Source organism: Bidens hawaiensis, unplaced genomic scaffold, assembly GCF_021521415.1.
Source record: "Bidens hawaiensis isolate Kalapana, Puna unplaced genomic scaffold, B.hawaiensis_p1.1 tig00015918_1, whole genome shotgun sequence".
NCBI lineage: Eukaryota > Viridiplantae > Streptophyta > Magnoliopsida > Asterales > Asteraceae > Bidens > Bidens hawaiensis.
The window spans coordinates 333003-354922 of record NW_027492426.1 but is presented as its reverse complement, the minus strand read 5'-3'; the positions used below and the strand labels follow the sequence as shown (position 1 = coordinate 354922).

The 21920-nt window shown below is 37.6% G+C and overlaps 1 protein-coding gene and 1 pseudogene across 1 annotated transcript; one reads left to right on the top strand and one right to left on the bottom strand.

Annotated features, from left to right (window-relative positions):
• Positions 1–395: 395 nt before the first annotated feature.
• LOC143550059 (uncharacterized) lies at positions 396–4562 on the bottom strand. Its single transcript, XM_077040796.1, has 6 exons — positions 4226–4562; positions 2685–2911; positions 2182–2292; positions 1941–2096; positions 1622–1863; positions 396–1026 (listed from the first exon to the last, which is right to left on the bottom strand). Exons 1-6 carry the CDS (start codon positions 4528–4530, stop codon positions 703–705), a joined length of 1365 nt encoding a protein of 454 aa, XP_076896911.1. The 5' UTR covers positions 4531–4562; the 3' UTR covers positions 396–702.
• A 9722-nt stretch (positions 4563–14284) lies between these two features.
• On the top strand, positions 14285–16798 carry LOC143550058 (putative receptor-like protein kinase At5g24010 pseudogene; annotated as a pseudogene).
• Positions 16799–21920: the final 5122 nt, after the last annotated feature.

The following is a 21920-nucleotide window of genomic DNA, read 5'->3' as shown; positions in this document are numbered from 1 at the left end:
TTAACAATAATCTTAAGGAGGGCGATCGGGATTTTCATATACAAATAACACTAAAAAAAATTAAGGTGCCCCCTCCCCCCCCCCCCCCCCCCCCCCACACACACACGCTACGCCCCTGTATATATGGTATGTGCAAAAATACAAAGGAGTGAGTTTTTCTTCAAAGTCATTATCTCACCATCTGACAAAAGTGTTAACACATAATCTAACTGCACATATTTTGTTACAATGTAACATAAAGTTATGTTTTTGCTAACAATAGTCCAAGCTGTTTTTAACAACTATTTTTCAACTTGTAAATAAAGTTATGTTTTTGCTAACAATATAGTCCTCCTATGTTTCATACATAATTACTTATAATCAATGTTGTCAAGGCCGGACCGGGAACCTACTTTCCGGTTTGCTATGATCTGGAGTCCAGACCACATTGGGTCAAACCGGAAAATTAGTCGAACCAGATCTCAACAAGACAGCGAGATCTGAACAATAGCGGTAGTCAAGCAGCAGCAATGACAATTTCCCTAAAGTTAACAGTTATGTCTTAAAATTAATATACATTCAAATGCTCAGTCGTTAACTAGCATTTTCCTAAAATGCCACAAAAATATTTAAAACTACATACATCAAATTACATTTATTTCAATCCGAGGCGCAGTTTGGTACCTAATGAATATATTTAACAGAGTAAACCTCATTACAAGTTTACATGTACTGAAGGACTTTAACTCCAAACGCAACACCGAGAAAAGTAGCAATTGCAATACCAAAAATACCAGCAAGAATTCCAGGAACAGCCAATGAACTCCACCCTTTGGCTGTCGCCATCCCGCAAGCTGTTGTAGGCCCTCCGACATTTGCATTTGAAGCCAACAACAATAGTCTCAGCTCAAACCCGAACACCTTTCCTAAACCTAAAATAACTGCTAGATGAACGGCCAGCTGGACCAGCGCAAATAAGAATATACTAGGCGCGGTGTTTATCACATTCCATAAGTTCCCACTTGCACCAACAACAGTGAAAAATACCTGAATATTACTCCATTTTAGTTACATTTTACATCAAATGGGTCAAATTTAAAACATGGTTGAACGAGCCAAACGGGTCAAAACTTCCTTAAGGTGGATTTTATGCTTTTATTCACCCAAAAGAAATTTGTTTTATCACATTAGGTTGTTATTTTAAAATTTTCTTTTTTGCAATCATAATTAAGAAATTGGTTATTTATAAAATTTGAAAAAGTGAGGAAATATTATATAGGCGTGTCAGCCTCCCCAGCCCATTTTGACGAGCATTGTTAAACCACCCAGATGCATTATTCGCTTATTGTAATTTTAAACGAGCCAAACGGGTTATATTCATCCAAGTTTTTAATATTATTGTATTACACAAGATTGTTATACTAAAATTATATATATTCTGCAAAAAATTTGTTGTTTATACTTTATAAGATTTAAAAAATATGAACCTGTTTTGACCCATAATCAGCCCATTGTTGAACAAAATACTAATTGTTATTATTGGTTTACTGTGATTATTACTGTCTATATGTGTTTGTGATTATCGATCCTTAGAATCACACTTTACAGGTAAGAAAGATTAATAAGAAGTTGAAAACTTAACCTGCATTAGAATCATAGCCATGACCTCACCGGCAGGTGCAAGGTGAGTAAACTGCTTCGGGAACACGGTTGCTAAAACAACAACAATAGCTGTAACAGCTGGAAGAATTCCACCTTGAATTGCAAAATATTTTGTCACAAAACTGCCAAGTTTACAGATGGCAAAAGATATAGCAAGGGCCGTTGCAGACTGCAGCAACGAAAGATTGCTCCCAGATTCTGACTTCAATTCCTCTTCACCATCTATCAAATTGAAATAATATTACATTACAAGTTTTAAATAACAAGCTTAAAAGTGGGATTATAAGTTTATAACAAACCGGTAATCGATGGTGAACTCTCGGGAGCGATTTTTGCAGCTAGTGCAAATAATGTTGCAAAATATACTGCACAAATCACATTATCAGCAGCTAGACCAGCAGCTAAAACCGAAGGAGATATTTGTAGGGCTTCAGCAATAGCAACATAATTCACAGCTACAAAGCATCGAAAACAAGAAATTTGTTAATAAGATGAATTGAACTATTGAATGAAACGGTTATTCAATAATTAGTTCATTACCTCCGCCAATATGCCGGCCCATTAAAGCAGCAGCTATTTTCCATCCTTCTCTGCCAAGTGGTCGCATCGGAACCATCCAATAAGCTACGACTGTTCCAACTGTCGTAGCCACTGATAAAACACAAAAGTTGAATCAGGTGAATGAGTTGTTGGAGTAAATATGGCATCTACGTTTATTCATATCATACGTATTTGTGACAATATTATTACGTAAATTAATTAAGATTAACGCGTTAGGTTAGTCTGCATATGACCCTGATAACAGTTTAATTAGGTAGTTGGTTGGCGTGGTTTTACACGCCTAACATAACTGTAAGTAACGGTTAAGTCAACCACCAAACACGAGGCTATAAATAGCCTCTTGAACTCTGACATTTAACTATCTAATACATGTTCTTATTGTCCAAAATCTCTCTGCAAATATTGTGTGATAATAATACAATCTTTATACCCTATAAGAGTAACTAATAAAGGTTATATCAATGGTTTAGCAAGAAGGTTACCTGATCCAACTAAGAAGGCCAAAAGCAACGTGCCGGTTGACTTAATAACTCTAAACATATCTGCTCTAAACAACAATAAGGGAACAGCTAATGGTAACAAATAATCCAAGACAATCGAATAAGCATGCGCTTCACTGGAAATAATCCCCAAATTACTAGCAACAAGTCCGATCAATGTACTCATCAATGCTCCACTTAACATGTTCCCGACCGTTGTCTTCTCCGACCTTATAGATTAAAACATAACATCAACTAATCGGAAAACATTATCTAATTGTGAAAGTCGAGTATTATCTTCACATGAGTTTACAATGATTGTTTACTACGTAATTTACCGTACCAAGATATTGTCTGCTTTGCCTCCGATGGATTGCCCATCCAGTAACTCACGGTTTTGATTTTACCCGACGAATTGCTAGCCCAGGCATAACGCGTCTTGGTAGAGAAGCTTCCACATCGAGTGAGGAGGACGAAGTCCTCCTTAAACTGGTTTGAAACCTTCTCTACATGGACGCGTTTTGCCTGGGTGAGCAATTCGTCCGGTAAAAACAAAACCGCGAGTTCCTGGATAGGCAAAGCAGACAATATCCTGGTACGGTTTATCATCTTCACATGAGTTTACGCTGATTTTTACTACGTAATTTAGTGCAACCGTGCCAAGATATTGTCCACTTTGCCTCCGATGGATTGCCCACCCAGAAACTTACGGTTTTGAATTTTGATTTTACCCGACGAATTGCTAGCCCAGGCAAAATGTGTCTTGGTAGAGAAGCTTCCACCTCGATTAAGGAGGACGAAGTCCTCCTTACACGGGTTTGAAGCCTTCCCTACCTGGACGTGTTTTTTGCTTGGGCGAGCAATTCATCGGGTAAAAACAAAACCGTGAGTTACTGGATAGGCAATCCATGGGGGCAAAGCGGAGAATATCCTGGTACGGTTTACTTGGGCTGTTGTGTTACGAACCTCGTTCGTTAATCAAATGGTCCAAGAAAATAGAAAGGATCCAGATTAGAAATTTAGAAAGAACATAGACTTGATTCTTAAACCATAATATTTTCATTCATGCCTAAACATTAAACAAGCTTGCCTTTTTATAGGCTTAAACAAATAACCGAACTAAACTAGAATTACGTGGCCACTATTCTAAAAATTAGGAGAAAGAACCAACTACTTGACTTCAACCCACGTTGCTAATGAAAACATGGGATCATGATTTAGTAAATTAGATTGCAAATACTGATGTGGATGAAGGCACACAACATGTTGTATCTAGACTCGATCTAAAGTGGAATATAATGGAGATGCTAGAGAATTGCCAGGTCGGGCAATTCGTCTAGTAAAACCAAAATCGGATGGTCAATCTATCGGGGTAAAGCCGACAATATCCAGGTGGACTGTTACATTTAGACTCGATCTTAAGTGGGAATATAAACGAGATGCTACATAATTCGTCAGGTAAAAACAAAAGCGTAAGTTCCTTATAAAGAGGCAATAAGTTTCTATTAGATTTAAGTAAGGTGGAATATTTTTATTATAATTACCAGCTGCCGATGGCGCCAATGGAAAAGAGAGCAGTCCAGTTGCCCCAGTGATCAGACGGAGAGACAAGCGGGAAACTGAAATTGAAATTGAAACTTGATCTGACCTTGACACATCGGCGACTGGAGTTGCAATAAGTCGGAGCGATGACACGTGGCGAAGAGAGTGTAGTATCTGAATGATGAGGTCTTAAATGATGGTTACTGATTGACTTGCAAGTGAGTAGTTTTGGTTTGATTTGAGAGGAAGATAGCCGACGCATTGGAGGCAGGTGCGGAGTGAGAAAATACGACGTCGACGACGACATTCTCTATGAGTTGAGTTGAATCTGAATGTGTCAAAGTTGGAACTCAATTTGTTTGTTTGGTGGTGATATGATATGAAGCAGGCGGGATGAAGACAACGTGGGATTGTGATTTGTGACAACTGACAACCACATCACACACATGGGATAAGCTTGTATACCAAAAATGAATATATATTTAATTTACAAGTACATAATTGAATGATGCAGTTGACTCGTTGTTACTTGCTAGCATTTGCGTTATATCACAAAATCTTTATTTTCATATCATAAGAGCATTCATAATAAGAATATCCACGGTAGAGCGGGCTTTAAAGCATTTTACAGAGTCACACTACAGCTATGTAAGTTTGTTGTCTCTTTTCTAAACGTGTCATTATGATTAGTTATCCCATTATATATATACATATATATGTGTGTGAGAGAGAGAGAGAGAGGAAGAGAGAAGTTGGATGGCCTCACATCCATCCCCCCTCCCAACCAACCCCACACACACAAATCGCCCCTCATTGGTGTTTACTCCCCAAATCGCCCCCATAAAGCCTATAGAGGATGGTCAAAGCTCATTTTTACATGGTGTTTTTGTGTGCCAAGTTGGGATGTTCAATCAATCACCATCTTTTTTTCTCTCATATTCTACTCATAACCTTCTAAAAACACAAATTATCTCGCATCTCTCATCTCTCTTAATCACACTTACAGAGTAGTTTTTGGGTGTTTTTGTGGAAGAACTAATCCACACCATCTCTCCTCCATGCCATACTCTCATTCATCGATGTCACTCGCTCTATTCTCAAAAACACCTCTAAAAACTCCTATTATGGATGCTCTAAGATTAATATGATGTGACAAATTGTCTGGTATAGATTATTGGATGTCTCTTTAACAATATCCAAATAAAGAGTGTCGATCCAAAATAATAAGATTTAGGTATCTAAATGTGTCAGCTTTTACATTTTTGTTATTGCTTTACTATTAGAATGATAAATAAAAAGTATATATATTGATATGTATGTATTTCCGAAATGTATTGTGTACTAATATAATATATTATTATGTTATACGTATTTTCTAAGCAATATTTAATATCAGGTTAGTTATATTTATTAACACTAAGTTGGATGGGAATAATCCCACTCTCTCGCATCCTTCGGTTTTGATATGGTGAAATGGTGCTCCCACTTTCATAATTTCATTCATTCTGTCGAATTCTTTTCGTCCTTCTTTGTTGCTTCTCTGTTTCGAGATGGTCATGATGCTGCTATTTTCTCTCAATCTTGCGTCTCGTGACACATCAACCCAATTTGCCCTCTTAATGCTTCTTGCCTTGTCCCCTAAGCCCGTTTTGTCATGCTCATATCTATATAATTAAATGCTCTATGCAGTGATGTATATATGGAGTAATTAGGACGTGCTAGTATAATGACAATAGAAAACAATACATAAAAGAATAGTAGGTACAAATTAAGGTCCCACAGGTCACATAATTTTCTTAAAGTTTGAAAAAATATAAAGAAAGTGGCACTTTTGATATTGACTTTTTGTTTGAATAACGAAAACCATTCATTTTTCCTTTTTTTTTAATCTTTTCCTTTTTGTTGTGTCGAGAAACTTGGTTTGGCAGCTTGACTAAGACCACCCGTAGTGGTGCGTTATGTGTAGCTTCAAGGACGGAAACGCGGGGGGTACACCGCCCCCCTGCGTTATGTTAAAGTTTTTTTTTTCCGCGTTGTGTCTAAAACGCTAGAATGGGCACGAGAATCAAAATGTTACCGTTGAATGGAGCCGTTGGAGTTTAAAAAAAAATTAATTATATTTATACTATATAAACAAACCAAACTCATATTTTTTAACACATTCCTTCCAATCTACCAATTTACACAAATATTTACACTAATATTTCTACCATCATGTTTCCAAACAACAACCAAAATATTCTTGGTTTCGGTCAATATGCCCGTCAAGCCAACCAAAATCCACAACCGAACTAATCTACCGCCTCGACTCCAACCGTACCCGTCCCGCAAATGTATGACCCGCAAATGGCCGCGTACTTTGCACTTCTACAAAACTCTATGCCAAATGCGGTGCCCGGTTTCCAAAACCCATTGACAAACATTTTTGCGGGTTCGGGTTCCCAACCCGCCCCGGAGACCCAACCCGAGGTCGAGTTCGTGCCGGAGACACAACCCGAGGGCGGTTCGAGCCAACGCAGACGTTTGAAAAAAAAAGCAAAGAAGCCCGCCGGCGAACCTCGGGTTAAAAAGACGGTGATATCGTTGAGTATCGACGAGTGCGTACTATGTGCTCGTGTTTGGTGCCAAATATCGGAAGATGCCAAATGCGGTAGGTTTTTAAAATGCATATATATTTTTTTTAAATTTCTTATAACAAACATTAAACTTGTAATGTTTTTATTTTTTTAGCGAACTATCAAAAAACGGGGGTATTTTGGCACAAAATTATAGAGAGGTTTCACAACCTTGGCGGGGACTCGCGTCGAGAAAAAGATTCGTTAGAGTCGAAATGGAGCGACATAAACACCAAATGCATGGCTTTCCATACGGTTTTCTCTCGGATGAATCGAACTAGGAGTAGCGGTGTCTCAGACACGGAAGTCATGGATAACGCGTTGGTTGAGTTTCAACATAAGGTCGGCGGGACCTTCAACTACTTTGGCATTTGGAAAGACCTCTTGAGGTTTCACCCAAAATGGGGCTTGGTGTTGGATGCCGAAGCCGAAGGCGAAGGTGGTCCGCGTAAAAAAAAGTGTAAAACATCATCTTCGGTTGATCCAGACACGCCCCGTTCCGACGCTCGAAACTTCAACTTAAGCGATAATGACCCCGTGAATACTACCGACATGCCTCGGCCGGGGGGTAGAAGAACCAAAGGCAAAGGAAAGGGGAAAGGGGCGGTTCGTCGTCGGCAACGGGTTCGAATCCCGAATTGGAAAGCCAATTCCAATTAATGAACTCTCGACTCCAAGATTTACACCAACTTGGAACCCAACGACTTCAAGTAAATTTGGACGTCGTCGACCTACTTCGAAGGAATGAGATGGACAAAGACATCGAGATTTTATCAAACGAGCTATCCGAAGACGACCCGATAGTCCAATCTATAAAAGCCACTCGACGAGCGAAAATTTTAGAAAAATATAAATGAGTTTTAGTTTTATTAGTATTATTTATGTTTTTTTATTTTAATTTGATGTATTTTTTTTTAATTTAGTTTAATGTAATTTTTATTTGGAAGTTTAATGTAATTTTTAATTTTGTGTTAATTTATTTAAATGAATTATTATTTAAAAAAAACAAATAAAATTATAATGACTGGGCGCCACGTGGCGCATAACCCCTGGATGTGGAGAGTTATGACTACAGCCTGTTTTTGTACAAAACCATAACTCTGACTGGGCGCCACGTGGCGCATAACCCCTGGATGTTGAGCTTTACGACTACACATGGTCTAAGTGCATCCGTGAATAACGCTAGACACCCAGAACCCACAAGTCAAAGTGTGACTCATCTGTTTTGTGGTATTCGTAATATATTTTATTAATTAGTTCTAGAGCTCGTGTAACACACAGAATTATTCAAATTATAAAATTATATAATATATATGAAAAAATGTATTACATCTATATTTGCATCTATATTATGTGTACATAAATTGACTATATTTATATCATAAAATGATTTTTATAAATGAACTTAATAAAAAAATGCACGTGTAAAAACGTACCCGAGAACGCTTCTTCTATTGAAAATTTCATTCTCAATATCATATATGTATAATTGAAAGATTTTTGGTTATGAACCAATTTCGGGAAGAAAACTTCTCATACAATAGTAGTTCTGACCACTCAGCCTAAATACAGATGATGTGTTACCTTTATTGATATATTTATCAATTTACCACCCATAGAAGGAATAGAGAACATTAAATTGTAATGACGGATATTCTTCAAGAACTATGTTTTTATAAACTATACCATGAAAAAGATTTTGATATGTTTCAAGGGGCTTCTAGACTTTGCCATAATGATAAAATAAAAAATAACATGTTAACCGTTTCAAATTTGTGAATATTTTGCTTCACTTGAGCATAGTTTTGTATGACATGTTTCTCATAAAACGTTCTGATCACCATTGAAGGAAAAGTTAACGCTGACACAGAGGTTTCAAATTTGAAAAAAGTTTGAATCATTGATAGGCCTGGGGGTGGCATGTCGAAAGTGTTCGCTATCTTTTCTTAAATTTTAATAGCATAGGAAAAAATAGTCAATTTGCCAAATCTCGAACCTTTTGATTATTTCAAAAATGCACTGTTCATTGAAAACAGAAGCGACATTTTTCAAACGAATAAATGAATGTCCTAACGAACAAATGATGACCACGACAAGTAAATGAAGACTTGAATGGGGAACTCAACCCCTTAATAATCCCACGAGACCATAATATCCCTGTTCAGTGAAAACAAAGGCCCACGAGTCGTTTCAAGCCTCGCTCAGTGAAAACAGAAGTGACACTTTTCAAACGAACAAATGAATGCCTTAACGAACAAATGATGACCACGACGAGTAAATGAAGACTTGAATGTGGAACTCAATCCCTTAATCATCCCACGAGACCATAATATCCCCGTTCAGTGAATAAAAATGCCCACGAGTCGTTGCGAGCCCCGTGCAGTGAAAACAAAAGCGGCATTTTCAAACGAACAAACGATGACCACATCGAGTAAATGAATACTTGAATGGGGAACTCAACCCTTAATCACCCCACGAGACTATAATATCCCCGTTCAGTAAAAACAAAGGCCCACGAGTTGTTGCGAGCCCCGTTCAATGAAAACAGGAGTGACACTTTTCAAACGAACAAATGAATGCCCCAACGAACAAATGATGACCATGTCGAGTAAATGAAGACTTGAATGGGGAACTCAACCCATTAGTCATCCCAAGAGACCATAATATCCCCGTTTAGTGAAAACAAAGGCCCGCGAGTCGTTGCGAGCGCAGTTCAGTGAAAATAGAAGCAACACTTTTCAAACGAACAAATGAATGCCCTAACGAACAAACGATGACCACGACGAGTTACTGAAGACTTGAATGGGGAACTCAACCCCTTAATCATCCCACGAGACCATAACATACCCTATCACTGAAAATAAAGGCCCACGAGTCGTTGTGAGCTCCGTTCAGTTTTGAAAACAGAAGCGACAATTTTCAAACAAACAAATCAAAGCCCAAACGAATAAATGATGACCACGACGAGTAAATGAAGAGTTGAATGGGGAACTCAACCCATTAATCATCCCAAGAGACAATATTATCCATGTTCAGTGAAAACAAAGGCCCACGAGTCGTGACGAGTCCCGTTCAGTGAAAACAAAAGCGGCATTTTTTTAATTTAAGCGTTTTACCAATGTGGGACAAACCCATTTCTCTTTTTACCAATGTTCAAGTTCTCAACTACACACTTTAAAGTATCGATATTGCGTTAATATCTACTCATTGGACCCGTTAATAATTAGTTTATTAGTAACGTATACTAATAATTAATATTAGTCCAAAAATTTCCAATATGTTATTGACCGGGATCGGTGCAAATGTTCTATGGATGAGGCACTTTGGTTGTCATATGTAGGTCGATATGACTGAAATTTGTGTTTATTTCAATAAATATAACCAAAGTTTTAACAATAATCATTTTAGTCCAGTTGGTTGCGGGTGTGTTACTTAGTGTGGCTAGACCCGTGTTCGAACCCTATTGTGGACGGTTTTGTTATTATTTATTGAGGAAAATTGTTAAACAAAACGAGAGTCCAAATTGCATTTATTTAAAAAACCACAGGGTTGCAAATTGCACGGGTATTAGTATCTTTTCACATACAAACTAATGTTGTGACTTAACGGTTGACCAAAAGTGAAAAAAAAGGACCGCCACGGGGCACATATATGCGAAAATGTCACAACGGGATTGAAACCTATGTTTTGAGTTTCACCACATGACCATATTTGCAATTAATTCAAATAAATATATTTTTTGAAAAATAAATAAGTTAAAAGGTCCCACTATAATTAAACCTGTCACGTTAAGTTGAACACAACCTTTTAATTAAGCGTGCTCATTGATACAACTATAAAAAAAATATACATATAGAAAAAGAAAAATAATAGGTAAATCTTATTATCACCTGTAGCCCTACCATTTATTTTAGCTTTACAAAAGTCAAATAAAAATAAAAACGTTTCAATGGCTACTTAAGCAAATTCAATTCCAGAAGAAAGTCAAATAAGATAAGATTGACACTGCAACAAATAGACTTACATGACTAGAAGTTTATGCATGTCCCACTTCGGATCATTACATTCAGAACTTTATTTGTAAACAAGATCATTTTTCATAAATTTGATTTAAAAAAATATAAAAGTTGCTCTATATTATTTGTACTAATAAGTCTGATTTTATATTTTGTAATATGCAATCAACTTTAGTGATTTACATTATACAATTCTAAATTTATAAAATGAGCATGTGCTAAATTTGTTATTCCTCTTTAAAATGTTGAACTACAAATTTCAAGCATTCAATTTTTTAATTTTAAATCACAAATGTCTTAGTTTTAGTATTGGTGAACCAAAGCATTGTTTGTGTAATTTACTAACGAAACAAAGACAGAAGCTATTCAGTTTCGAAAGTAGAGAGAATGATCAGGACGTACACTATATCAAAATATTGAGTTATAGACAGGAGGATTAGTTGTCATTCTGCTAAGTGATATTTTGACACAAACCACACCTAGTAGCTACATTTACATAAGATACATGCTGGGCATGAACCCATAATAACCCATGCCGCTAATCAATCAGACGACAAGTGTGTTTACCTTGACTCGGGTTTGACTCATTTATAAACAAGCTTGTATTAAACAAGTTGTAATGTAGAACTTATTAAAAAAACCCATCAATTGTGAGCTATTTGAGGTTTTAGGATGTGCTCGATATGAGTCGGATTTGTCACTACACTCTACCGCCTTGTTCTTGAGTTTTTTAACCAAGAAAAGAAAAGGAAAAGAGAGGGAAGGATAAGAAAGGGAAGGGAAGGGAATGAAATTTTTTTTTAGTTAGGTGTGTTCTTGAGTTTGAAGGAAATTAGAGGAAAGAAAAGGATAACTATGTTAAAAAATAGTTATCCTTAGTAATCATCCCATTTTTGGAAGGATAACTTAGTGGAAAAATACATTAATTTAATCCCTCCTAACTCCTCTTATTTCTTTCCTTTCCATCCTAAATAAAACTCAAAAACACCCATTTTTAACTATCATTAGTTTTCCTTTTCTTTCCCTCTTTAAAAAAACTCAAGAACAGGACGTACAAGTGGTCCAGTAGCGACGTGGTATTGTACGACAACATAACTTTGTAAAGCGCAACATTATGTTTGTAACTTCTAATAAGTTTATGTTTTTATGCATATACCAAATTCCAGTCGTAATACGTAGGAAACCCCAAAAGCTTATATACAAATTAAAAGCTAACAACTTGTACAAAGCGGTAAGGTTGCCGCTTTAGAACCTTTGAGGTAATAAATCCAAGTCGTGAGAATCAGCCTCCCACATAAAATGCAGGATAAGACCGCGTACATAAAACTTAGCGATCTAACCCTTTCCGAAATCCACACAAAATAACAAATGCAAAAGATAAGTCAATATGAGCTTTTGAATTACTTAGAAGTTTGAAAAAAAATCAACACACTTAGATTATCTCTTATGCACCCCTTAAGTTAAAATTTTTTAACATTGGAGAATCATGCCTTTACATGTTTGAAGTAACCAAGTCCTTCTATAAAGACTTTATTTTTTGTTGTTTTTGCATATGAGTGGGCCCCATTAAGTAAAAGAAAATGTTTTGTTTAAATGTCACTGTAGGGTGTATGTGTAAGGTGGAAACTGAGAATGATAGAGATATTTGTAAGGTTAAAAATGAAAGACCCAATTACAAATTTTGTCATTTAAAATAAGACGAATTACGGTTCGTGTCCTTTTTTTAGTTTCCTTGTAGGCGGTGTACTTTAAACATTTTTTTTCTACACGTTATGTCCTTTACGCTAACTGGGTTAAAAAAACTCAGTTAAGTATGACATGTGCCAAACATGTGATGGGCATAATTGTAATTTTAATGTATCCTTAAATTTAAAAAAAGAAAAGAAAATATATATAATAAATTCCCCTCATTTCTCTCTTCTTTCTCTCTAAGTCACCACCATCACCATAAATTCCGGCCACCATAAATTCCGATCACCTGTTGCAGATTCCATTCAACCATCAAATTGAATGGAAAATCAATTCTTTAAGCAGTGCAAAATTAGTTATCATTCAAAATAATTACATAAAAATCAAAACTTGAATGCAAACTCAGATACCATAAAAAAACCCATAAAAATCTAACCTTTACATCACTAGGAAGCTGGTTCAAACTGGCCTTAGGATTCTGATAAAACGAAGACCCACCGCCAGAAACCCTAATCTCCCTCAAATGAGCCAAATAATTATACCCATCATCCAGAAACCCTAACTCCACTATCTCTCGTCTCAAATCATCCGGCAACGAAGACCCGCCAGGCAACCGACCCGCCGTTGTCTGCTTCTGGGTAATTTCATCACCGCTGTAATCGTCAGGAGCATCGTCGAATATTCTGTTACCGTCATCATCGTCGAAAAAGGGTGTTTCAGAGTTGCCGTCAACCCTGACGAATACTCTGTCGCCGGAGGGTGATTCGGAGTAATTGGGGTCGGAGGAGTCGCGTGAGATTAATTGGAAGGTGGCCGATTTCTTCTTGTCGATGAATTTCTTCTTCTTTCCCATTATTGAACGATGAATTTGATGGATTTGCAGAAGTGTCGAGAGATTTTAAATGTATGTATGTATGTATATACATTTGATGGTTGAATGGAATCTTCGACAGGTGACCGAATATATGGTGACCGGGATTTATGGTGATGGTGGTGACTTAGAGAGAAAGAAGAGAGAAATGAGGGGAAGGTATTAGTTGCAGAGATATATGAAAGGACAAAACTACCCTCACATGTGCCTCACGTGATGGGATTTAACTGACTTTTTCTAACCCAGTTAGCGTAAAGGACAAAACTTGTAGGAAAAAAAGTTTAAAGTACACCGCCTGCAAGGAAACTAAAAAAAGGACACGAACCGTAATTCGTCTTATTTTAAAGGACAAAATTTGTAATTGGGTCAAAATGAAATAATGATTTTGTTAGGATATGACTCTTAAATACATAGTTGTTTCTAGGAATTTAAATACATCGGCTGAGACAAAGCCTGTAGGCTAACGAAAATTTTTATTCGTTAACGTATATGGATAAAACTTTTATCGACCGATTTATTATAAGCAGAAATTATTCTAAGCATGTAATTATCTCATAAACCATTGCAAATAACATTATTTTTAACACTAAAAAATATATATATGTAATATGTATAAAAAAGTTTGTACCTTCGAAACTTATGTGCCCTGACCAATGATGCGGCTCACACACTCTCCGATCATCCAATGCTTAAATAATCTTATGTTATTTTTATAATAAGTTGGCATACACTCATAGATCATCATCCACTTTAACCATCATCTCTAAAAACTTTCCATAAACACTCAATTGCATAACACACCCCACCACCAACCTTCTTTATTCTCCACCATTTACTCCCATTTTCCACTCACTTCCACTGCCTCACTTTCTCTCACCCAACCCAACACTCTCATCTCATCCTCCATGAACACCCCTCAAACCTCTCAATCTCTCACAAACCCATAACCAAATGGCTGCAAAATACATAACCCCATACTTCCTCTCACTCATTTTCATCTCTTCCTTAGCCTTCACACCCGAAGACAATCTCCTCATCAACTGCGGATCAAACACCAACACCATATTCATCAACAGACAGTTTTTACCCGATTCGGGCTTTCTTTCCTCAGACAAATCAATCAGTCTCTCAAACCCGAACACAAACCCAAACCCGAACTCACCCGAGCTTTACTCTACCGCTCGGGTATTCACTACTCTCACAACTTATCATTTTAATATTAACAAAACCGGTACCCATTTAATACGTCTACACTTCTCACCTTTTAACACACGTGACTTTAATTTTAAGTCACACAATATGAATTTTAGTGTTTTCGCAAATGAGGTTTTAATACTGTCACATTTTAGTACCGAGTTAACTGTTGTTGATGAGTTTATACTACCCGTGGATCGGGTTCGTCTCGATGTAACGTTTGTTCCTAATAACGGGTTCGCGTTTGTTAACGCGATCGAAGTGTTTTCGGCCCCGGGTGATCTTATTGTTGATGATGGGGCAAAGAGTGTTAGTGTTAATGGAATCCAAGAGTTTAAGAATCTGTCATCACATGTTTTGGAAACTGTTTATAGGATTAATGTTGGAGGTGCTAAATTGACACCTTTTAATGATACCCTTTGGAGGACTTGGGTTCCTGATGAGGAATATTTAAAAATTAAATCTTCTGCAAAAATTGTCGCCACCACGCAAGCGCCTAATTATCAGGAGGGTGGGGCTTCGAAAGAAATCGCGCCGGATAATGTTTATATGACGGCTCGAGAGATGAATAGAGGGGATTTGACTATAAACTCTGTGTTTAATCTGACATGGGGTTTTCCGGTTGATTCGGGTGCTAATTCGCAAGGTGGGGTGAAGTATTTTGTTAGGTTGCATTTTTGTGATATTGTTAGCCTTTCACTTAATCAGTTGTATTTTAATGTGTATTTGAATGGGTTGCTCGCGTATAAGGATCTTGATCTTTCGTTGCTTACGTTTCGTGTGTTGGCCTCTCCGTTTTATGCGGATTTCGTTGTTGATGCGGGTGAATCCGGGGTTTTGGAGGTGAGTGTCGGCCCGTCTGATTTGAGTACGAGTTTGAATAAAAACGCGATATTAAACGGTGTGGAAATTATGAAGATACTGAAGCCTGTAAGTCGGAATATTTCGACGAAAAAGAAGAATATTTGGGTTTTGGTTTCTTTGATTGTTGGAGGCTTTGTTTCTTGTTGTGTGATATTAGCAATCTTGATTCTCTTGAAACTGAGAAAGAAAAGAACAAAAACAAAGACAACACGAGCCGAGAGCAGCGGGTGGACACCAGTGCGTGTGCACGGGAGCTCGCATAGTAAATATTCGGATGGAACGAATAATATTAACAAGTTAAAGATCCCTTTTGTCGATTTACAATCAAGAACGAATAATTTTGACAAAAGTCTGATAATCGGTTCGGGTGGATTTGGTATAGTTTACAAGGCGGTTCTTCGTGACAACATTAAAGTCGCAATAAAACGATGTGTTCCCGGTTCAAGACAAGGGCTCCCGGAGTTCCACTCGGAAATTACCATTTTGTCCAAGATTCGACACCGACATCTTGTGTCTTTAGTTGGTTACTGTGAAGAACAGTCGGAAATGATACTGGTGTATGAGTACATGGAAAAAGGCCCGTTAAAGAACCACTTATACGGGTCGAATCTACCTCCGTTGTCATGGAAACAGAGGCTTGAAATATGCATTGGGGCTGCACGCGGGCTTCATTATCTTCACACGGGTTCAGCACAGGGTATAATCCACAGAGACGTGAAGTCGACAAATATATTACTTGACGAAACTAACCTTGCGAAAGTGGCGGATTTTGGGCTCTCGAGGTCAGGCCCGTGTTTGAGCGAGACGCATGTTAGCACGGGCGTGAAGGGTAGTTTTGGGTATTTAGATCCCGAGTACTTTCGCAGGCAACAACTTACTGATAAATCAGATGTTTATTCCTTTGGGGTTGTGCTGTTTGAAGTACTTTGTGCTCGGCCAGCTGTTGACCCGTTGCTGGCTCGGGAAGAGGTCAACTTAGGCGAGTGGGCGGTTCAATGGCAAAGGAAAGGTCTGCTTAAAAGGATTGTGGACCCACGTATTGCTGACGAGATAAAACCGGGGTCTTTGAAGAAGTATGGGGACACTGCTGAGAAATGTTTGGCGGATTATGGTGTCGACAGACCGACTATGGGTGATGTGTTGTGGAACTTGGAATATGTACTTCAGATTCAGGAAACTGAAAATGTGGATGCAGCAGCGACCACGGGTCATTCGGGTACACCAGAAATTGTGTCGGGTGCTGAACCGAGCAATGCTGATGGTTCGGTTTCGGGCTTGAAAACGAACCAGGTCTTTTCGCAGTTGTTGACCAGTGAGGGTAGGTAACAAGTGGTTCAGTGGTTGATTTGTTTTGGTTGTTTACTGTCATATGTTTATACTTTAGGGGTCATAACTCATAAGTTACATGACCCATAAAATTAACATAAAGATCGTGTATTGGTATAACTTTGTTTAATAGTGTAAACTAATGAGTTTGTTCACTTTAATACTTAGTTTAAGTTGGAAAACTAATTGAAAAGTTGTTTCCTCCCCAATTTTGTATACAAGCAGTAATTATAGTTATATTAACTATTTAACTATATATATATGTGAAATATGCAATTAGTAATTTATGTGTTTGTGTTCTCTTTGACTAGATTGTAGATATGTTTAAAATAAGACATCGATGCTTAAAGTAAAGCGTTTGAAATGATTCCAAGTTTTGAGGCCTAGGAAACCACTGCAATGTTCCCACTCGATTTTCGGTAGCTTTTCCAACAAACACGAAAACAACCAAAATCCCCCCTTGGTCCCGAAATCGAGGCTTATGACGGTGTCAAATTGTTTTGAGAGAGTATGTCGCTTAGCTGACTAGGTGTTGTGTTTGTTCGATTTCACCAAGGAACGGTTGAGTGCATCATTGACATCGTAAGAGCAGTGGAAATGATGCCGTGAGACTTACTTTGGCGCCGTGAAGGGCGCGAAACACCACCCCCTTCCTCCGTGAAGGGGGCGGCAACCCCTCTCCGCCATATCTTTCACGGCCAAAATGTTGGTGTAGAGATGCATGTGGGCCCCATTCAACGGTAATATTTTTAAAATATAGCCGTTGGCTATTAAATAAAAAAAAAAAAAACTTTTTCCATTTCCTTTTTTTATCTATAAATACCTTCTCATTTTATAGAAACAAACACACAAAACTACTCTATTCCTCTCTATAATCTATCAAAATTCCATATTATTTCTTTTAAAAATGTCATCACCATCTTATTCCTCTTCGTCTTCGAGCGAAGAAAAAAACGCTTCTATGTTTCGTGCTTTCGCAACGGGGTGTAATGAGTGGTGGCAACAACAAGAAGACTCTGGGTTCGTCAATACGACACGAAACCCGACGTGAACGTTTAAACCGTGACCGAGCGGCTGCGCACGAAGCACTACGAAACGACTATTTTAACACCCCGTGTGTTTACACGGCCTCAGAGTTTAAAACTCGTTTTCGAATGAGTTGTGAGTTGTTTTTAAGAATACTACACGACATCGAACGAGAAGTTCCTTGGTTTACCCAACGGGTTGATGCTAGAGGTCGAGTCGGTTTCTCCACCTTGCAAAAGTGTACCGCCGCGATTCGTTATATGGCATATGGAACCGCTAGTGATATGTTCGACGAATATTTGAAGATGTCGGCTCGACACATCAGGTCATGTGTCTACAAATTCTCTAAAGCTATTTGTTGTATCGTAGTAGATATTTACGTAAGCCTACGGCTAGTGAGGTTGAACAGTTACAGGCGAAGCATGCTGAAAAACACGGTTTTGTCGGCATGCTTGGTAGCATCGATTGCACGCATTGGGATTGGAAAAATTGTCCTATTGCGTGGCATGGTCAGTTTGCACAAGGTGATCATCCATATCCTAGTATTATTCTAGAAGCGGTAGCGTCCCAAGACTTATGGTTTTGGCATGCATTTTTTGGTGTTGCCGGCTCAAACAACGACATAAATGTACTTGATCAATCTCCCGTATTTGACGATTGGATCAACGAGACGGCCCCGGACTCCTCTTTTGAGCTTAGAGGGACGCTTTACAAGCGTGGGTATTACCTTGCCGATGGAATATATCCGGATTACTCGACAATTGTCAAGTCGCTTTCGCAACCCATCGGCGTGAAACGACAAACGTACAAAAAAGCTCATGACGCGGCAAGAAAGGATATTGAACGAGCGTTCGGGGTGTTGAAGTCTAAGTGGCACATTGTGGATCGTCCATCCAAGTGTTTTTCTCAAGTGAAAATGAGGAACATTATGTACGCCTGTGTTATTCTTCACAGGACAATGGGTTAGCGATTTGTCAACATAACCCAGATGAGGATGCGCTTATGTACGAAGAAATCAATGAAGACAAAATACGAAGAAACCGTCTAGAAATTCGAAGCCGAGAGATTCATGACGCATTAACGGCGGACTTGATCGAATGTATTCACGTTCGTTCAAGCAATCAGTAGTTTATTTATGTAACTTTTATTGATGCTTTTATTTTAAAATTATTGTAACGTTTCTTGTAATGTTTTATTTATGTTTATTAGTCTTTGAATGTATTGTAATTTTTATTAATCAATTAAAATTTTATTATATAATATAAAAAACAAAAGATTAAAAAAATAATAATAAAATAATTGAGGTTTCACATACTCTGTTTCACACAGGGTATTTCCAGTGAAAAATGTGGATGTGATATAGGTATGTGAAAGCTGATGTGACGTAGACGTGACAGAGAGAAGATTTCATAAGCTTGTTTCACCCCACCCATTTCCTTTGCTCTAAGTGTCATTAACCTAGTATAGGAAAGTGAGATCAATGGGGTTGGGCGTGAAAAGTAAAAAATTAATAGAAAGAAAAGTGTAAGAGCGTAAATGTTGAAAAGTTGTTTAAAGAGTAATAGAGTGTAATAGTTATTTAATAAAAAGTTATCATAGTGTCTAATCATAACAAAAACCAAATGTGGTACTTATTATTAACAGAAATTAATAACCAACACTTCAAAAGTGTGATTTAACTAGTTTTTAAAGTCTAAAAGACCAAAACCTAACGATGTCATTACCAACTTTTTTTAAACAGTCAATCAACAGAGAATTGTCTAAATTTCCCGCATGAGGTGACTCAATACAAAAGATCACAGTCATTTGGTATAACTCAGTCGTACAGAGTCTTTAAGCACCTTCAAGTTTTAACCAATTTCGGGGAAAACCTACCCACCTGAATGCCCACTTATAGTAAAACCTGATGTCCCAGATCGAACTAGAGATCACAAAGATCCCACTCATCCTTTATTGAACCACTCATGCCCTACCCAAAGAGATGTCACCGATGATAGAGCCCAAATCTCAATTGAAAAACCAAGACTTCCTACGTTACACAACATTGGAAAGTACCATATCATTAGCCAGGCCAGCCAGCTCGACACTTTAATAGGCAATTAGGCCCGAATTTTTGTTTTTAATATTAAATATAACTCCCTCCGTCCCGGTCAAAGTGTCTTAGTTTGAAAAACAAAAAGTTTAAGGTAGATTAAATTATTGTTTTTTTTACTTATCAAATGACAATAATGTCATCGGAAATTGGGTCCATAAATATTGTTTATTAATGTTAGTTGTGTGTGTTTAACGGTAATCTTGAAAATTGGCTAATAAATTTTGAAAAGTGGACATTTGTAATGAGACAAATAAAAAGGAAACGTGAACACTTTTAATGGGACGGAGGAAATATATATATATATATATATATATATATATATATATATATATATATATATATTTTGCAAAAAATATATATATATTCTTAATGTTTAAGCCTAGTTACTCAACTCATATAAGACATAATTTTATTTTTTTACTTTCGGACTAAAAATTTTTAACGATTCTTATAGACGACCCTATCATTAGCAACTAGTCTCCTTTAATTCTTTCTAAACCGAATATTCAAAGGGACATGCTATGCATACACCAGCCCCCTGGTGTGGGAATAAGCCCTATACGAGCCGTATAGCCCTAACTTATTGACCTGCGTACGAACGTGTCAGTGTGGCAGCTTTTTGCAGTCTATACGAGTCGTATTGACCCTATACGAGCGTATAGATTTTCCAGCTCGTATAGCCTACGTAACTCGTCTGACCTATACGACCCGTATAGGATCTATACGACTCGTATATACAGCATGCCAGCATGTACTTTGACAAGAGATTTTTAATTACTTTTCTGGTCTATACGACTCGTATAAGTGGTATACTACCTGTATAGACCATATATCATATTTTATTTCTCAAACCATGTAAGATTTGTGTGTTGCTTTGTAAGATAATACCAACATCTACACCAACAAATGAAACTAAAAAGTCGTTACCCCGAAACACTCATGTTGTACGTACGTTGTTATGTGTATTTTTATTTTGTAACCAACTTGGGTGTTATTTTTAATATATTGTAATTTTAAAATGGAAAAAAAAAACTATACGAGTCAAATAGACCTTATACGAGTCATATAGCCCTATACGAGCCGTATAGGGGCTATACGATACAAAAGAATAAAACCTGACACTTCTGCTTGAAAATAACTTGACTATGCACCTATACGAGTTGTATAGAGCCTATACGACTCGTATAGGCTACCCTGATGTATGAATAACCAACATGGTGTATGTATAACCCAAGTCTTAAAATATCAAATAAAAAGCAAATATTAATAAACAAAGTCTAAAACAAATAGGAAAAAATTAAGGAATCTAAAAGTAACGGTACAATCCATTCCTTTCGCTTTTACTAAGGCTGAGGGGTGTGGGGGGCTCTAACGGGGGAGCGAGTGGGGGCTCCAGCCAATAATATTGTGACGTGTGGCAAAGAGAGAAACTGGATAAGGGGGGTGTTGGAGCCCCCGCTGGAGCCCCTGGCCCTGGTGTGGAGGGGCTCCAGCAGGGGCTCCAGCGGATTTTTTTTTTATTTTTTTATAAATATATTCAAAAAACGTATTATTAAAAAAACTCATAAATTATTAAAAAAAACACACATTAAAAAAAAACAAATTAATATCTAAAAATAAAATAAAAATTAAAGTACTAAAAAAACATTATTCTTATTCTTCGGCTTGGTCTTCTTCGATCAACCTCTTTCGGATACGTTCCTTTTGCTTTTCCATCAGCATTTGATCGACCGGATTTAGGTTACTGAAGTCTCTTGTAAGGAAGTCCAAATCTCTCATTCGACTTTTTTCCTTTTTGTCATTAGAGACCACCTCCATGGTTTTGTTGAATTTATTGTGGGATTCAACAAGATCGACGATGTTTACGGCTCCCCCCTCAGCCGGTTTTTTCCCCTTGGCGTCCCGTCCCAATGGCCGCCTCCTCGGCGGTGAAGACGTTTCCTCCCCCGCAATGTTTAGGTCGAATCCAACGCGGCAATCCGACCCGGCGGAAGTGCTATA